At 45.3% G+C, this 18215-nt stretch overlaps 1 protein-coding gene across 2 annotated transcripts in view; it reads right to left on the reverse strand.

The window, feature by feature from the left end:
* Positions 1-18215, reverse strand: part of PRKAR2B (protein kinase cAMP-dependent type II regulatory subunit beta) — a 511441-nt gene that overhangs the window by 215280 nt on the left and 277946 nt on the right. For both annotated transcript variants that reach the window (XM_069229843.1, XM_069229844.1), the window contains exon 3: positions 5206-5258. In XM_069229843.1, coding sequence (XP_069085944.1) covers positions 5206-5258 — 53 coding nt within the window. The remainder of the gene's footprint in view (positions 1-5205; positions 5259-18215) is intronic.

The raw sequence follows: 18215 nt of genomic DNA on the forward strand, positions 1-18215 counted from the left end.
CGTGCACAGCCTAGCCTGGGTCCCCAGCACTCCGTCCTGCAGTGCACAACCCTCTGAGTTGGCCTCCGACGTAAGGGACCCTCTTTTGCAACTTCGCGTGGACTCCAGTTCACTAATCTTCTAAGTGCCTCTTGGGGTACTTCTGCGGGTGCTGCCTGCTTCTGTGAGGGCTCTCTGAGTTGCTGAGCGCCCCCTCTGTCTCCTCCTCCAAAAAGCGACATCCTGGTAATTCCTGGTCCTAAGCAGCACCCAAAAACCTCTACCACGACCCTTGCAGCTAGCAAGGCTTGTTTGCGGTATTTCTGCGTGGGAAAACTTCTGCAACCTTCATCACGACGTGGGACATCTGTCTTCCAAAGGAGAAATTCCTAGTCCTCTTCGTTCTTGCAGAAATCCAAGCTTCTTCCATCCAGAGGCAGCTTCCTTGCACCTTCATTTGGGGTTTCCTGGGCTCCTGCCCCCCCTGGACACTGTCGCGACTATTGGACTTGGTCCCCTTGCCTTTCTGGTCCTCAGGTCCCGAAATACGTTGTCAGTGCACTGCTGGTGTTTGTTGTTCTTGCAGAATCCCCCTATCATGACTATTGTGCTCTTTTGGGGTAGTAGGTTTACTTTACTCCTACTTTTCAGCATCTTGGGGTGGGGTATCTTGGACACCCTCACTGTTTTCTTACAGTCCCAGCGACCCTCCACAAGCTCACATAGGTCTGGGGTCCATTTGTGATTCGCATTCCACTTTTGGAGTATATGGTTTGTGTTGCCCCTAGACCTATGGTTGCCTATTGCAATCTATTGTAATTCTACACTGTTTGCATTACTTTTCTGACTCTTTCTTACCTATTTGTTGTTTGTGTACATATACCTTGTGTACCTTTTTACTGAGGGTACTCACTGAGATACTTGTGGCATATTGTCATAAAAATAAAGTACCTTTATTTTATGTAACTCTGTGTATTGTGTTTTCTTATGATATTGTGCATATGATATAAGTGGTATAGTAGGAGCTTTGCAAGTCTCCTAGTTCAGCCTAAGCTGCTTTGCCATAGCTACCTTCTATCAGCCTAAGCTGCTAGAAACACCTCTATTCTACTAATAAGGGATAACTGGACCTGGCACAAGGTGTAAGTACCTTTGGTACCCACTACAAGCCAGGCCAGCCTCCTACAAAAGTACACTGGCATACAGTGGAAAGATGTAACGCAGAGTGACGTAGAGTTGAATAGCACAAAGTGGAGTGCTATATAGTGGAGTGGAGAGGAGTAGCGTACAGTGGAGTGACATACAGTAGAACAGAGTAGAATGGAGTGGTGTGGAAGGGAGTAGCATACAGAGGAAAGGCATAGAGTGGAGTCTTGTACAATGGAGTGTTGGAGAGTGGAACAGCGAAGAGTTAAGTAGCATAGAGGTGTAGACTGTAGGGGCGTAAACTGAAGCACTGCAGAGTGGAATAGCATATAGTTGTGTGGCGTAGAATGCAGTTGTGTACAGTGGAATACCGTAGAGTGGAGTAGAGTGTACTGGCTTAGAGTGAAGTGGCATACAGTGGAATAGTGTACAGTGGAGTGGCGTAGAGTGGAATTGTATACAGTGGAGTGGCATAGAGTGGTTAACATACACTGGAGTGGCATCCAGTGGAATATCTTAGAGTGGAGTAGGGTAGAGAGAAGAAGCATACATTGGAATATCATAGAGTGGAGTGGCATACAGGGGAGTGGAGTGGAGTAGCGTACAGGGAAGTGGCAGTGCACTGACATATGGTGGAGCGGGCCAGACTGGAGTGGCTTACAGTGGAGTAGGGTAGAGTAGAATAGTATTTAGTGGAGTAGCATATAGTGGAGTGAGGTGGGGTGCATTGGAACAGCGTACAGTGGCAGAGTGGAGGTGCATACAAAGGAACAACATACAGTAGAGTGGCGTAGAGTGTACTCGCATACCGTGGAATAGCGTAGGATGGAGTGGCATAGAGTGGAGAGATGTAGAGTGGAATACCAAAGACTGGATTAGCGTATAGTAGAGTGGCATACACTGTAGTGGTGTGCAGTTGAGTAGGGTAGACTGGAATAGCATGGAGTGGAGTGCCATAAAGTGGAGTTGCATTCAGTGAAATAGCTTGGAGTAGATTGTCGTAGAGTGGAGTAGTGTACAGAGGAGTGGCGTAGAGTGGAAGTGCATGGAGCTGAGTGGTGTTCATTGGAAAAGCGTAGAATAGAGTGATAGAGTGTAGTAGCCCATAGTGGAGAATCATACAATGGGACAGCGTACAGTGGAGTAGTATAGAGTGGAGTGGCATACAGTGGAGTGTTATAGAGTGGGACAGCACACAGTACAATAGTGTAGAGTGAAATGTTGTACGATGGAATAGCTTACAGTGGAGTGGCATAGAGTGGAGTGGTATAGAGTGGAATAGTGTAGAGTGGAGTGGTGTACAGAAGACTGCCATAGAATGGCGTAGCATTCAGTGGAATAGCGTAGAGTGGAGTAATGTACACTGGAGTGGCGAAGACTGGAATAGTGTAAATTGGAGTAGTGTACAGTGGAGTGGTGTACTCTAAGTGTCACAGACTGGAGAGGCCTACAGTGGAGTGGCACAGAGTGGGGTGATGTTGAGTAAGGTGGTGAGCGGATGTACAAGAAATGTGTTAGAAATGTACAATATGGTTTGCGGATTTACTCAAGACATCGATTTGCGCTTCCTTGCATTTCTCCATATTTTGAAAGCAAGGCAGGGCCAAGCATGGTGGCCTTGTGTTGCTTTGTAAATGTGATCTAAGTATTGCTTTGCACAAGTAAGACAATGCATGATTCAAGGGTAATGCAATATACCAGAGCTTTAGATATATATTGTGCAATTGTATACTGTGGTAACTTTGCGGTATTCCGCAGTACTTACTGATGACAAGGCACTATATAATTGGTTAATGACTTCTTTCAAAAAATTAAAAGGCATGTGTGTTTTTTACTACACTTTATCTGAATTATGGGTTAGCGCCTTAAATATAGATAAGTATTAGGTTTAATTATTGTTCCCTACTTATCACCACTTTAATAAAGTTTTACTAAGTAAGGAAATGTATTTATGTTTTTCTATATATTTTTTAAAAAGTTTACAGAGTACTGTGATAGTACCTAGGAAGTTCCAATTTTTTTAAGAACTTTACCTTTTTGAAAAATGATTTTTAATTTGCGCAGTAATTTCTCAGTATTTCCACTGTACTCTGTACACATTTTCATAAAGAAGTCAGTACGTAAAATATTAAAAATACACTGTGATACACTATATTTTTTAAATATAGTGAATTAAGGTGTTTTTAATTCTTTACAGGTTTTATGCTTTTAATATTTTTTAGTATTGCGGTACCTCCCTGGTAATACCATGGTACTCTGTGAATTATTTTTTTAAATATGTAGAAACTATATATAATTTTTCACTACGTATTACCACTTTAATTAGGTAGGAGAAAATGATCAAACCTAATACTTACCTATATTTGAACCCCTAACTCAGAAAACAGGGAAAGTGGCCTTAAAACAACATGGCTGCTTTAACTTTTGTAAAGGGAATCATTAGCCAAAAAAATAATGACTTCTCATTGCCATGTCACAGATATCACTAAATTTAAATGGCTTATAACTTTAAAAATACTTACCCTTGTTACCTCTACTAACAAAAAGGATCATCTGCACACCATAATGTATAATTCTAACAAATTTCACAGAAATCTATTCAGCTGCTACATATGAGTACATAGTCTATGGAAAATGCATTGGTGCCATAACACGTTTTGGGACTCCCCTTTTTACATTGTATCGCTTTGCAGAAGACAATTTCCGCTAAACTTTCCATTGTCCGCCAATGTAAACATCTGAGGAACTCCTATCTCTGGGAATCCTTACTATACCTAAAGAGTGGCTACTGCCACTTTGATATATTATATATATATATACATATATATATTTTTTTATCTTGTATTTATTTATTTGTCTTTTGATGCCTGTGTACAGTCTGTAAGATCTGTAGTTGTAGGTGGCCCTCACCAGTTTTATCTGCAGTCTCTTTTGCAGCTCGCCCCCCCCCATCCCCAAAAAGACTGTGAGGTCTAGAGGTGCCACTGATCCTAGGGTTGATTATTTCCAAATCTTGGTTGAGGTCGGGAAATTAATTCATCTTATACTCAACAAGCATAAAAGAATGATAATTTTCTAGCAATCTGAGGAAAAACAAGCCATGAATACCAAATATTGTAAGTAGTGTCTCATGAGAAATCCCCAGACCTGGGACATCACTCATCAGTTGTGACGCAGATAGACCATTTGACCTACTCAGCTGACCTTTGAGATGGCTAGCAGGGAGTTCTTTGTATCTTCCCCACATACAGTATTGTTGAATGGAAATAGACTGGACGGTCTTAAATGTATCTTCATTCTTTTGTGATGATGCCTTGTGAGACTTTCAATAAAAATATATTTTACTAAAACTCAGCTGACCTATCAGAGACATTCTGTACGTTAGAGAAAATGTTGTGTGAAGAATCTTATACTCAGAAACCGACTGCGTGTAAATAATTGAGAACATTACTGTCTCTCTCTATTTTTGTAACACATGGCAGAATGTAATCACCTTCTAAAGGCCTGTCATCTATTTTCTTATTACAGGTGAGGGTTGACACTAGAACTCACTTTTAATAAGAAAACATGTCACCAGTAGCCTGTGAAAATGTATTAAAGGAGACTAAAGATGCAACAACCGCCCTGCAGGCTTAGGCACCTGCTGACACAACTCCTTGGCCTCGTTCCTTCATTCACAAACTGTAGATGAGATGCCAGGTAGTCTGCTGCCTGCCAACATTGTTTCACGTAGAATTAACTTTTTGAATAAAACAATTGTGTGCAACGTATTTGCCTTATTTGAGGGACCATGAGCTGCAAAACTGCAAATCACTACGAACCACCAGCGCAATTTGTTGCCTGAAGTCATTTGTTTCCAAAGGGCCCTCCGGTGCCACACAGGGCCCACCGGAAATACCCTGCAGGACTGGGATGTATAAACATGGAGGCAGCCTGACATCACTTTACAAGCAAATCTTGTACGTCTGTAAGCGATCACAAGCTCCGACCTGACCCTTCCCCACCCTGGAAATGGTTGGAGGTTTACTCCTGCAAAGGGCTGCAAAGGAAGTAATAGAATGAGATTCTCGTGATACTGACCCTTGAATCTGTGTCATCCTCTTCTTCGTCAGGATTGTAGGCTTCCGCACACACTGCAAAGAACCAGTACAACAGTCAGCCACTTGTGAAATATACAATTAAACAGCATCAGTACTCAGACTTCTATCATACACCTTTGCGCTGCCAATATCAAAATACATGTGGGACTATCAGTTTATAAACAGTTTAGTGACTTTCATCTGCATTTAATTTATGTCTTTGTACAGCAAATGAAAGAAACATTTCTTTTCATGCATTGTTAACATGATCCCCATCTCATAGTGTCTCTCTCAAATAGGGACTCATATTTCCTGTGGTCTCTGTCTCATAACCAAGGGGCGCATAGCACATGCATGTAGATCTTGTTTGTACACCTCCACACCTCCCTGATTGAGGTGGCCTTAATACACCTCAGTTGACACAACAGGCCGAGTGCTGAGAGGCTGACTTTTAACAAGAAGAACAGGCAAAACCAATAGGTCTGTGAATAACGTGCTAATGGATGCAGCATAAGCACATTAAAGCCAGATAAGACAATGAAAGACGGCCTGCATTGAAAGTTCTCTTGCCTTTGATAAAGTCCTGCTTTTGTTTCTATGCTTAATTAATATTTTCTATGTTAAGTTCTGGTCAGACGGCAAGTAACCTTCATTTCAGTCCTTCTTTAGATTCTATGACATTCGAAGAAAGGAATATACTAAATTGGAGGCTCCTTTACTACCTGACCTTCATTTACGTAGAATCAAAAGAGAACGGTGCCGAATATAAGGAAGACTTCAATACAGACGGCCTTTCATTTTTAAAGTCTGGTCCTGGAGGCACTAATGTGAAGCTGCCGGAAGGAACGAATGTATGGGGAAAGAAGGCGGTACATTCGGAGGGGGAATGGGGAGAGAGGGGGTCGAATGAGGAGCAAGCACAAATGGGAAACCAAAAGGAAGGAACAAGAGGAGTTAGTGGGTGGAAGAACGAGAAGCACACAGAAGAAAAAGGTACGCTCAGGAGAGAACAGTGAGCTGGACACAGGGGAGGGAGCCAGCAGAAGTGGAGCGACAACCCCGTACTTGTAAAATAGATCCTAATGCAGTTCAATGAAAACACTGTAATGCCTAATAACATCCAATGAAAGCCAATGGCATCAGGTAAGAAACCATTACTCATCTGGGCTGAGCCAATATGTCATTGACAGCATCTGAAGCAAATGGATGAACGAGGACGATTAGAACAAACCAATGGTTTAAGGGGACAGACCCATAGTGCCACTCTAAGTATATTGTAAATATAAGGCCTGTTGAGGACTGGGAGTCCCAGATTCACTAAAAACAGAACCTGCCCTTAACTCTTAGCTTTATTCCATTCCTAACTTTTGAAAACATTTGATCCACTGCTTAATTTCCACAAAAAAAGAAATATTTGCAGGTGCACTACATTTTTCTTTGGAGCCCACTATCGGTGTTGTTGGATACCAGTGTTTCCTAACATCAGGGTTGGCAAGTCTTGATTTTAGCTTTGCCTTGTTCTTCCACCACATTACACTTTCTGTCTCATCTCACTTTTGCGGATTCTTTTTCAACTTTGTATTCTCTCTTTACCACTGTTTGATTCTCTTCCTCCATCTTTCTCCCTTTTACGTTTCTTTCTCTTGCTTTTGGTCAAAGCCTGAAAATAAAAAATAGTCCTGGTTCCCAAAAATGAGTGCTCGTACCCACCTCCTGCAACCACGAGCAAACATTAAGGATTGTCTTTGTGTGTATCAAATGCTTATGACAAGAAATCACATCCCCATCATGTATAGTCCCTTTCCAAACAGTCTCAGCAAGTGTCATGAGGGACCCTGCTTGTAAGATGGGTGCACCTGCGACTGCAAGTCAGAAAACCACATTTTATAGCAGCCTGCTGTGGACCCATGGACCCGCAGAAGAGTGTGGAAAACAGGGAGATCACTCTGGATTGCAGAAGAAAGAGGAGAGCTACGTGGCATTTATTTTTCTTTCCCATTAAACTCGGTTCAGAGGAATAAAAGCCGGGCAATACCTCAATAGCGAATTCACATAGAAAATTGTTGAGGTGTAAGAAAAGGGAGCTGTCAAACAAAGCTTTGAGGCTGACATTTGAGGAAACCTGGCGGCTATTTATCCGGTCTCCAGATAAATAGTGTATTTTCTCTACAATTTACCAGCCCACTGGCTTAAGCTGAGAGACTATTTACTGCTGATGGGCAGCACCCCATATGACAGAGAAATTTCATTATTTATCCGGCCGCTGTCCAAAAAGAAGAGATTATGCATTGTTTGTCCAGTGAGCAAGTAAACAGCAAGGAAACTGCACTATGTACATGGCTGCTGGCTAAATAACAGTGACTATGTACTTTTTGGCCAGCAGCGATGCAAACAGTAAAAAAAAGTTACTATTTATCTGACCTGCGGCTAATTAGCAGACCTTATGTACTGTATGGATGCTGGTCGAATAAGTAGCAAAATTATTTCACTGTTATCCCAGTCAAAGGCAAACATCATGCACTAATGATCCTGCTTCCTTGCAAAGTAACAAGAGACTTCACTCTTTACCTGGCTACTAGCATAATAGAAGACATTATGTACAATCTGTCCAGGGGCCAAGGGAGTAGTGAATAAATGAACAAGTTACTGACCTTCGGTAATGCCTTATCTGGTAGAGACAATATCTAGTTGCAGATTCCTTACCTTTGAATTTCCCCTAGGAGTAAGGATGAATCCGGAGATTTTTCTTGAGAAGTATCCCTGAGGGCCGTTAGGTGGGCTCGATCGGGTCCGCGTCCGTATCATCAGTGCTGGATATGATGTCCCAGTTCCTATATAGGTGCCACCCCTGCGCACTGACATCCGTTTCTTTTCACAACTTTCCATGCCAGAAGTGCAGAGCAATGAAGAACACTGACTACTGGTGCGTCAAAACTAAGGCCCTGGAAGGGGAGTTCCTGTCCCTAGAAATCAGTTTGCAGAGCAGGGAGGATGATGGGTGGGTCGGTAAGGAAACTGCAACTAGACATTGTCTCTACCAAATAAGGCGATACCGAAGGTAAGTAACTTGCTCATCTTATAAAAACTTCTCATTGCAGATTCCTTACCTTTGAAATAGATACCCAAGCAATACCATCCCCAGAGGTGGGTCTGCGAACCAAGATCATACTAGAAAGTCCTGCAGGACCGAACAGGCAAAGTACCCATCCCACAGACCTTACTGTCAAGGCAGTAGAATTTGGTAAATGTGTGAAAAGATGCCTACGTTGCGGCCTGACAGATGTCAAGGACTGGAACTCCGCATGCCAATGCAGTGGTTGCTGCTGTAGCTTCGGTAGAATGAGAACGTAAACCTTGATGCAGAGAATGACCCATCTGGTGATACTCCGCTTCTGCACTACCTGAGCTTTCTCCGCACCCACATAACCAAGTTGATCATCCACCCAGAACTCTTTTGTACGATCAAGGTAGAATGCCAATGCTCTTTTTGGGTCCAGGTGAAGTCTCTCCTCTTCCTTGGAAGGATGCGGGCACATAAAAAGTAGGCGAGGTGAAGGATTGACCTAGATGAAAGGGAATAACCACTCTTGGCAAAAAGGAGGTTCTAGTGCGAAGCACCACTTTGTTAGGATAGATGAAAAGGTAGGGCAGCTTAGATGGTAATGCCTGCAGCTCACTCAACCTGCTGGCAGATGTAATGGCCACAAGGAAGGCAGTTTTCAAAGTGAGAAGCCTGAGAGGACAACTGTGGAGAAGCTCAAAAGGCGGGTGCATGAGAAAGTTCAAAACCAAATTCAAATCCCACTGGGGCATAATGAATTGGGGTAGAGAAAAGATATGTGTAAGGTTTTGAAGGTACCTATTAACAACAGGAGGCTTAAATAAAGAAGGTTGATCAGGTAACCTTAAGAACACAGAAGTAGCTTAAAAATAACCTTTGAGAGAGCCCACAGAAGAGCCCTGCTAGGCCGGACAAAGGATAAACAACAGGACCTCAGTGAGGGGCAGAAAAGGGGTCAACAGACTTGTCTGTGCACCATGCCACAAATTTCTTCCAACAACAGGTATATACCGTTTTGGTGGAGGGACGCCTGGCTGCCAAGATTACGTTACAAGTTTGTGTACAGATCCCTCCCCGGGGGCTGCAAAAAAAGAACCTCCTGAGGGGGCAGTCTGATTGGAGGAACGATGGACATGCTAAGCAGCATGCCAGACTCTCCATGCCTAGTCCGGAGCCAGAAGATGGAATGATCTGTCACTACTGTCAAATCTGGTCGGGGAAGGGAGAGGAATCGGCCTCTGACCAAGTCGCGGTTCGTTAACAACCACTGCAGATCTTGCGCAGTTCCCTCTGAGAACTGAACCTTGTCAAAGAAATTCCCCTGACGCTGCACCCACTGGAACTTTAGGTCCCACTGCAGAGTTTTCATATTTCATCTGGCATGTGTCACCACCAGGATTCCATGAGGCCCAGTCGCCCCAGAGTCGTTATCATCGAAATCCTGGATAGAGGCTAAAACATCGGTAACATAGCCTGAATATCCTGGACTTGCCATTCAGGAGGATAAGCCTGAAACTGAACTGTATCCAGAACAGCTATGATGAAAGGGAGCATCTTAGAGGAACTCAGGTGTGACTTTGGCACATTTATAGTGAACCCCAGCAAATGCAGGAGGTCCGCCATAGTCTGGAGATGGGAGACGACAGCCTGGGTCGAGCCCCCCTTCAACAGCAAGTCATTGAGATAGGGGAAGACTGAAACCACTGATATGCTCAGATAAGCTTCAACCACCGCCATCACCCTGGTGAACACCTGAGGGGAGCTGGTAAGGTCAAAGGTGAGCACGATGAACTGAAACTGCGTAAAACACAAGTAACGTCTGGGCAGGCAGGATGGGAATATGGAAATATGCGATCTGCAAGTCCAATGCTACCATCCAGTCTCCTGGATCCAGGGCAGCTGGAACCTGACCCAGAGTGGGCATTTTGAACTTCTCTTTCTTGAGGAAGAGATTGGGGGACCGAAGGTCTAGGTTAGGATGGAGACCCTTGTCCTTTTTGGGTACCAGAAAATAGCGGGAATAGAAACCACAACCTACTTCTGGCATGGGAACCCTCTCTATGGCTCCCTTGGCCAGGAGAGACGTAACTTCCTCACAGAGAAGGGATAAGTGATCCTCCAACATACGATCATAGGTTGGTGGCATAAATAGAGGGGTAATCTCGAAGGGGATGGACAAACCTCTTTGGACTCTCTGCAAAACCCACCTGTCTGACATGATGGATTGCCAGGAGAGCTGGGGATGTTGGCTCCTGCCTTTGACTGGCCCTTGGTGAGGAGTAAGACTAGGAAGGCTTAGAGGCTGCTGCAGAAGGGGGTGGGGCGGCAGACTGCCAAGACCACTTGCTCCCTGATCCACGAGGTCCGTGGATCCTTCGCCCTTGGCCACATAGAGGCTGGGCAGCATGCGTGGCACGGTGGCTGGCCAGGAATGGACACGGTTGGAGGCCACTTCCGTAGCCACAAAAGGGGCAAAAAGCAGACTGAGGGGGACGAGGGGACGCTATGAGGCCCAAGGACCTGTCCATAGCTTGAGAATCCTTGAAGTGCTCGAGCACCGAGTCTACCTTATCTCCAAAGAGGCGGGCGCCATCAAAGGGCACTTTCTATATCACATAGACCGATAATTAAATTATTCTTATTCTTCATTCCATATGCTGGTGATATGGTACTTACAGAAATAACAAAGAATGTACTAAGGAAGCGTATAGGAAAGTTTGAAATATTCTTAAAATAATCATCATGAGAGGTTGAGGTACAGGTAGCAAGGGGTGTGATTATTGATATTAGGGCAGCAATGTGCTCTACAAAGTGATGTAACATAACATACAAATACACAACAGTATGCTGCCACTGCCATTTCATGTGGTAAACCCAGGACTTGTTCAATTGTTCCATGCTGGTTACGAGGTCACGCTTAGTGTGCCTCTTCAGGTCAAAGAACAGTTTCAGCACCTTGAACTCGTAAGGACAGGCCTATGCCTCTGCATATACTCTAAATAGGTTTAGCTGCAGGACAATAAAAAAAGTCAGGGTGCCAGTTCCATATGCATTCGGGCAGGGATATCAATCCTAATAGCATGCAGGGGACATTTCAGTCCTGACATTGTCTAAGTTCTATTAAACAACATCCACTGCAGAGCCTCTCCAAAGTCCAGACACCCAGCACTCATTCAAACTACAGTATAAACACCCACCTCATTTTTACTACTCCACCTCCATTATTCTCAGGCCATCAGCATCTATCTATCAAACATTCAGTTCCCCAAAACAGTGTCTGCTAGTGCTTCAATTTCTCCATCTGCACTTCAGACCATCCTGTCAACTCTATAACTACCTCTAGCTAGGGCCAGCACACAGAGAACTTCTACAATCTCATAGCTTTCAGACAATTACCCTGTTCCACTTTAGCCCCTTCCCATTACCACTAAGAGAATTTCACCTGCTGTGATTACCCTGAGTGCCCAGAACACCTCTCCCCTCTGTAGCTAACAGATCTTCTATCAACACTCAGCACCGACACCATTTCTCTGACCACTTGCACTAGCCCTTAGAAGCTGTAGTTTAGTGCCACTGGCTCTTGGAACTCTCTTGCTAGTCCACAGCTTCTTTGCTAGTGCCACTGCATCTCAAACACCCTTGCCAGCCCACACCAGCCCTCAGAATCCTCCGTACTCTCCCTGTTGCCAACTCTAAATGCTCTTCTGATCTGTCCGGTTCACTCTTCTAGATTTTACAGCCCCCTGATGGCCTCAAGTTTTCAAAGTTTTCTGCAAGTATTCAGTACATTCCTGCCATTCTCACCCATATGAAACCATATGCTACAGTTTGTCAACAGAAAAGCTCCTGAAGCCCTCTTTATCAGCATCACAATCTTTTAGATGTCTCTCAAACCTTCAGGCACCTACTTTTTTTTAGCACACATAGCTTCTATACCAGTGCTCATGCCACCTTTTCCATTGATACATTTGAGTACCACCTCTTACACCCCTCTGAGCCCCTCAGCTGACTCTCTAAATTTATCTTTTTGGACCATCCTTACCTGCCCCTCACAGTCTCTTGCCTAGCTCTTCCTTCCCATTGCTTATGTTGGTATTCATTCCTCCATCCAGCATGTTGTCAGCCTTCACAATGCCTTGCTGGTTCTCAAGTATTTACTTTTACAAGCTTTCCCTACCGCTGTTTCCCATGACCCAGCCTTTCTGCCCCTCAAGAGCCTGTTCACTCCTCTGCCAGATTTCACAGACCACTGAAGCCATCTGCTGCCCCTCAATGAGCACAGCAACTCTATTATGGCTCTCAGAGCCCCTCACTATTGTTTTCAGAGAATACTTTTTTTTTATTTTTATGTTTTTTCTATTGTTCCATAACCAGAACATTACTGCACGATCTTTGCTACCCAAACAGCTATAACAGCCCTTTCTCCAGACTTAAAACTCTGCCACCCACATTCAAATTCCTCTGATAGCATGAGTTTTGTAAACTAATCTACCAGTCTTGACAGTCAGAACCTGTTTCCTGGCCTTCCAAATACTTCTGCTGCATATGCACCTCCATTACCCTTCTATTTGCCCTCAGACCTTTGCAGACCACGTGTCTTGTGCTGAAAGCTATAACTACTGGCCTTAGTTTTTGATGTTCACAAAGCTAGCAACCAGAGCCCTTTGTTACACAAAGTCCCTCTGCAGGCAACCTGGGCCCATCTACCTGCAGCCTCCCTGACTCTCTCCTCTTCTCGGCAGAGCCTTTTTCTGATCTTGAGACCCCCTTTGTTGACTGCCACAGCCCTTTGACCGATGTTTGTTAGCCACTGACCATTTTTGCTGACTTCATGTCTCTGACCTTTGAAACTCTCTCTGCCATCCGTCACATACCACAACCATTTTCACTCATTCACTTTTAGACCCCTCTGTCAAGTGTCAGCCCCTCTGTCCCCCCACCCCTATTCACCCTGAACCCACTGTACTAGCACCAGGCCTCATCTACTGTCACTAAGAGTTTTTATACACTTTGCATGCTGTGATTTTTGTGTCCTTACTTATCATCGATACTTTTAAGTGGGCTGAAACAGGTGAGGGCCTCTAAGTTTTGACAGCATAAGAAGCTTGACTAAGAAAATTTTACAAGGGAGATATTCTAGTGTAAATGGTATTAGTTTCCTGAATCTGGTGATCCTGCTTCTAGTCCTACCTCGCCCTGCTTTTTCTGGTCCTACTCCTTAGTGACAATTCCTTGTACTGGTCCTTCCTAGTCTTGCTGATCTATTTGACCTTACTCTATGTGGCCTTTCTTGTCCTGGTCCGCTTGGATCTGACACTCATAGTTCTCGTAGTTTGGGTCATCAAGATCCTCCTGCCCCTGCTCCATGTCTTCCTGGTCCACGTGTTACTGCTTTCAGCGGCGGCTCCTCTGCTATGGCGGGTGAGCGGCACCCCCAACACCATCAGCAGCAGCTGCAAACTTTTAAAAATAAAATGATAAAAAACAATGTTTATTCTTGTTTTATTTTTAAAGGGTCAGGGCAGTGGGAGATGACAGGGGCAGAGGGGGAGTGCTGTGCACTCCCCTCAGTGCGCATGTGTGTTTGGCAGGCCACCTCGGGCCGGCAAAAACACACATGCGTACTGAGCTCTCTCCAACCAGACACTGTGTTGCCGGGTTGGAGAGAGCAGGCAGAGGCTCCCATTCTGCCTGGGAGCACCAAGTCAGGGCGCTTCCGCCAATCCTAATGCTCCTCTCAGCAGCATTAGGATTGGACACAGGGCAGGCTGGGAACCTGTGCCTGCAGTGCAGCCTGTAGACCGGCATTGCAGCAGGGATTTGGGAGTCAGGTTAATTTTTTAAATAAATTTTATGTAATGCTTGTTGTTTATTTTATTGTCTCTGCCGTGCCCCGCCCCACCCCTTCACTGTGCAGTGAGCCGCCACTGACTGCTTTTACTAGTCCTGCATCTTATCATAGTATTTTCTTTGGTCTGGTCATTTTGACTCTGGTCCAGCTCCTGAATCTGGTTGTCTCAGCATGTCTGATTCTCATCATCCTTTGCCTGCTGCCCCAGGTCCTAGTACTGCTGTTCCACTTGATACTCCAGGCCCTGGTCCCCTTGGTTCTCATCACCTAGTCCTACTATCCCTGTTCCTTGTCTCACTTATCCTGATCCCTCTAGACCACCTAATTTTCTTCACTCTGATCCCTTGTTCCGATGGCAGTAGTCCACTTGCTTTTGATATGCTGAGTCCTCGCTATCTTGCTCCAACTGGTGATGATACTCACTTTCTCCTCCGCCTCCTTATTCATTTTGGGCATGGTACATAAGATCTTCAAGTAGCTACTGCCGCACACAAGACACACGGTGACACAGGCCCACATCAGCAGTCGACTAGACTACGGCAAAGCCCTCTATGTGGGAATTGCCTCTCAACACCTACAAAGATTTCAGACCAGACAGAACCCACAGTCAGACTCATTATTGACTTACCCCGACAATCACACAACACCTCAGGCAACTCCACTGGCTTCATGTGCAGAAGAAATGTGTATTCACGCTGCTGACTCACACACACACACACAGCCCTACACAAACAACAGCACACCTACGTTAACCACCACCTCAGTTTCCACCAACCATCAAGAAGACTACGTTCCGCCTCTCTATTGCTTTCCCACACTCACGCATCCACCAAAACAGAAGTGGAGGACATGTCTTTTCTGACATAGCAGCAGAAACCTGGAACAGCTTCCCCACTCATTTCTGGACCATCACCTCTCATCCGGAATTCCATAGAGCCCTCAAGACCTGGCTATTCGAATGAGCTGCTGAGACCTAAAAGTGCCTGGATACCTTCAAGGGTGATTAGCTGTGCTTTACAAATCCTGTTTGATTGATTTACTTGACTGCCTCAGTCCTCCATGTCATCCTGCCACCCTGTCATCCAGGTTCTTTGCTTACTCTCTCTCTTAGACCGGATCCTCCATGTTCTGATTATCCTGTTCCTTTTTGTGACTATCCTGATCCAAGCCACCAGGCCTTGGTCCTCCTCATTATAGTCATTTTGACATTAATCACCCCTTGTACTTTTCCTCTCTGCTCTGGTTTCTCTTGTTCTGGTATGTCAGGTCTTAATTCTCCTGGGCCTCTGTGCCTTCATCTGTCTGGTCCGCTTGGTTGTTGTCCTACTGGTCCTCTTTACACTGGTCTTCCTAGCTCCTGTCCTGTTAGTTCTGTTTGCCTGGTACTCTGCTCCTGATCCTCGAGTTCCTGTGCACCCTGTCTTCTTCACTTTGGTTCTGGTCTTCCTCCTTTTGCTCTTCATAATCCTGGTTCTCACAGGCATTGTTTTACTCCTGATTTTGTGCTCAGTGAACGTAATCCTCTTATTCCTGATCATCCTTTTTTGGCTGTTAGTGTAGCTAACTCTCCTGGTTGTGGCCCTCCTGTCCTTCCAGGCCCCATTCAAATCCTTTTGACCGTGGTCTCCTTATCCCTGGTCCTTCCGATCCTCCTCACCCTGTTCATCTGTTTCCTGGTAAACCCATCTCCTGGTCCTGCTGGTCCCCTTAGTCCACCTGGCCTCTTGTGTTCTGGTTCTCTTAAGCTTGGCCCTCTTAGGCATTGTTCTCCTGGTTTGGATTGTCCTGGTTTTGTTGGCCCTGGTCCTCATGGTCATTCTTGTTCTTGTACTCTCATATTGGTTATAACAAAACCTGCCTTCTATCCATGCTCACACTTCCTGGTTCCCCCAATCCTGGCTCCTTCTGCCCTGTTCCTTTCTGATCCCCTTGGCCCTGGTTCTCTTGTCTTGGTCCTTCTCACCCTCTGCCTAGTATTCTTGGTGCTGTAGGTCGGTTCTGTGGGCTCACCTTGGCCTTCTGGCCTCTGGTCTTCTTTGGTCTCAGCCTTGTCCTCCTGCTTTAAGTTGTCCTGGTCGTACTGTCTCTGTTCTTTCCCCTTATGGTCCTCTTAATATTGTACCCACTGGTACTGGTGCTTCTGATCATGATTCTTTTTGTCTGTGTTCTCCTGAGCCTGGTCATTTTAGTCTTGTGCATCCTGTCCACCCTTGCCCAGTCCACTTGGTCTTCCTTGCTCTGTTTGGTGTTTTTACATCAGATCCTCCTGATACCACAGGCTCTGCTTAATCTGCTCCACAAAGTAATCCGGGATTTAGGGGCATATTTATACTCTGTTTGCGCCAGATTTGCGTAATTTTTTTTCACGCAAGTCCGGCGCCAACCTAACTCCATATTTTTTACTGTAACCTGACTTGCACCATTCTTTGACGCACAACCCTCAGTCTTTCCTACGCCTCTGCTGCCCGGTTAGCGTAATTTATTTGTCGCTAACCAGGCCGCAGCGCCGGCTACCGTCATTCCATAAATAAGGCACCCGGCTGGTGCGTTGTAATGGCGGTTGCCCGCGTTAAACTTTTTGACGCAAATCTGCGCTAGCACAGGTTTGCGTCAAAAAGTATAAATATGGGCCTTAGTTCCCTAGATCTTAATCTTTATGTATGTCCAAGCCGTATTCTTGGAACACCTTGTTCTGATCATTTTAGATCACCTCGTCCTTCTTTCTCTAGTCCTCCTGGTGCCATTGTTTGTAGTACCTCTGGCTTTCCTAGTTCCTTTCTTGCTTATTCCAACCTACTGACTGGTCCTAGTAGACATTGACATCTTGGTCCTGATCTTCACAGTCCTCCTCAATCTAGTCCTGATCCTCCTGCTCGGTCTTCTCATGGTTCTGTAATAACTTATCTTAGCCCACCACTGATCATTTTAGTCTTCCCTAGTGCGGATGGTCCAGGACCTCTTTTTTGATGCTAACCCCATTCCTGGTACTTCTGGTTATCAATCTGCAGTACTCTTACACCTGGTCTTCTATATCCGGGTCCTCCTTTTTCAAGGACTTCTGGTCTTCGCTCTTTTTCTTCATCTCACTTTAGGTTTGGTAGTTCTCTTGATCCCCTGGTTTGCCTGCCCCTCTGACTCTAGTCCCCAGTCAAGGTTTTTCTATTAGTGTTCATCTTGGGTCTGGTCTTCCTTGTCCTTGTACCCCTGGCCCTTGTCCTCCAAGTTCCTGTTGTGTGGGTCACCCTGGTCCATGTAGACCCTAAAGGTCATTCTGAGTTTGCCCCCCTGAATCTGGACTTCACGGATCTTTATATTCCTTGTGGTCTTGCTGATCTACAGCCTCCTCGTTCTACCAGCACTGGTCATTCCTAGTCATGATCTTCCCAGTTCTGGTCCTTATGCTCTGGTGCTTTGTTCCTCATTGATCCGATCTTTGTGGTCTAGTTCAGCTGTCTCTGGTCCTCTCTTCCCCTGTTTCACTGGTACTGGTTCTCTTTGGCTTGTCCGCCATGGTCTTCCACTTCTGGCCCTGGCCCTCCTAGTTTTGCTGGTCCAGGTCATTGCTATCAGACTTTTCTAGTCCTCCTTATCCACATGGTCAAGGACCTATTGGTCCTCTTGTTTCCTCTGCCCCCTGGTCATCCTGATTCCCCTTTTCCACTTTCCTCCTCCTTATCCTCTCCATTGTTGATTTGGTTCTATTCCTCCTATACATGTGTTCCTGGTCCCCTCCGGCCTTGGTCCTTCTTGCCCTGATCTTCCTGGCTTTGGTCGTCATAGACCTCTTGATGGTCCACCTCTTGGTCCTTATACGCCTGCTGGACATCATTCTCCTCCTTTTGGTACTCCTCTTTCCATACCGGGCCATCTCCACAATGACTTATGTCAGGTAGAGACTCCACGACTGTCACTCATTTGTTTGGGCAGAGACAAAGGTGTCACAAACAAAAATGAGGGTCCAATAGAGGCAGGACTCACACCACATAAAGCAATACTGAGCAGGTTAGGAACAAATTACAATTTCAAAGACACAATTGGTAGGAAAGGGCTGCTCATTCTATAGGCTAAGCACCTAAGCACTTAGGCCTGAAACCCACTG

The sequence above is a fragment of the Pleurodeles waltl genome, chromosome 4_1, assembly GCF_031143425.1.
Source record: "Pleurodeles waltl isolate 20211129_DDA chromosome 4_1, aPleWal1.hap1.20221129, whole genome shotgun sequence".
NCBI classification, from domain to species: Eukaryota; Metazoa; Chordata; class Amphibia; order Caudata; family Salamandridae; genus Pleurodeles; species Pleurodeles waltl.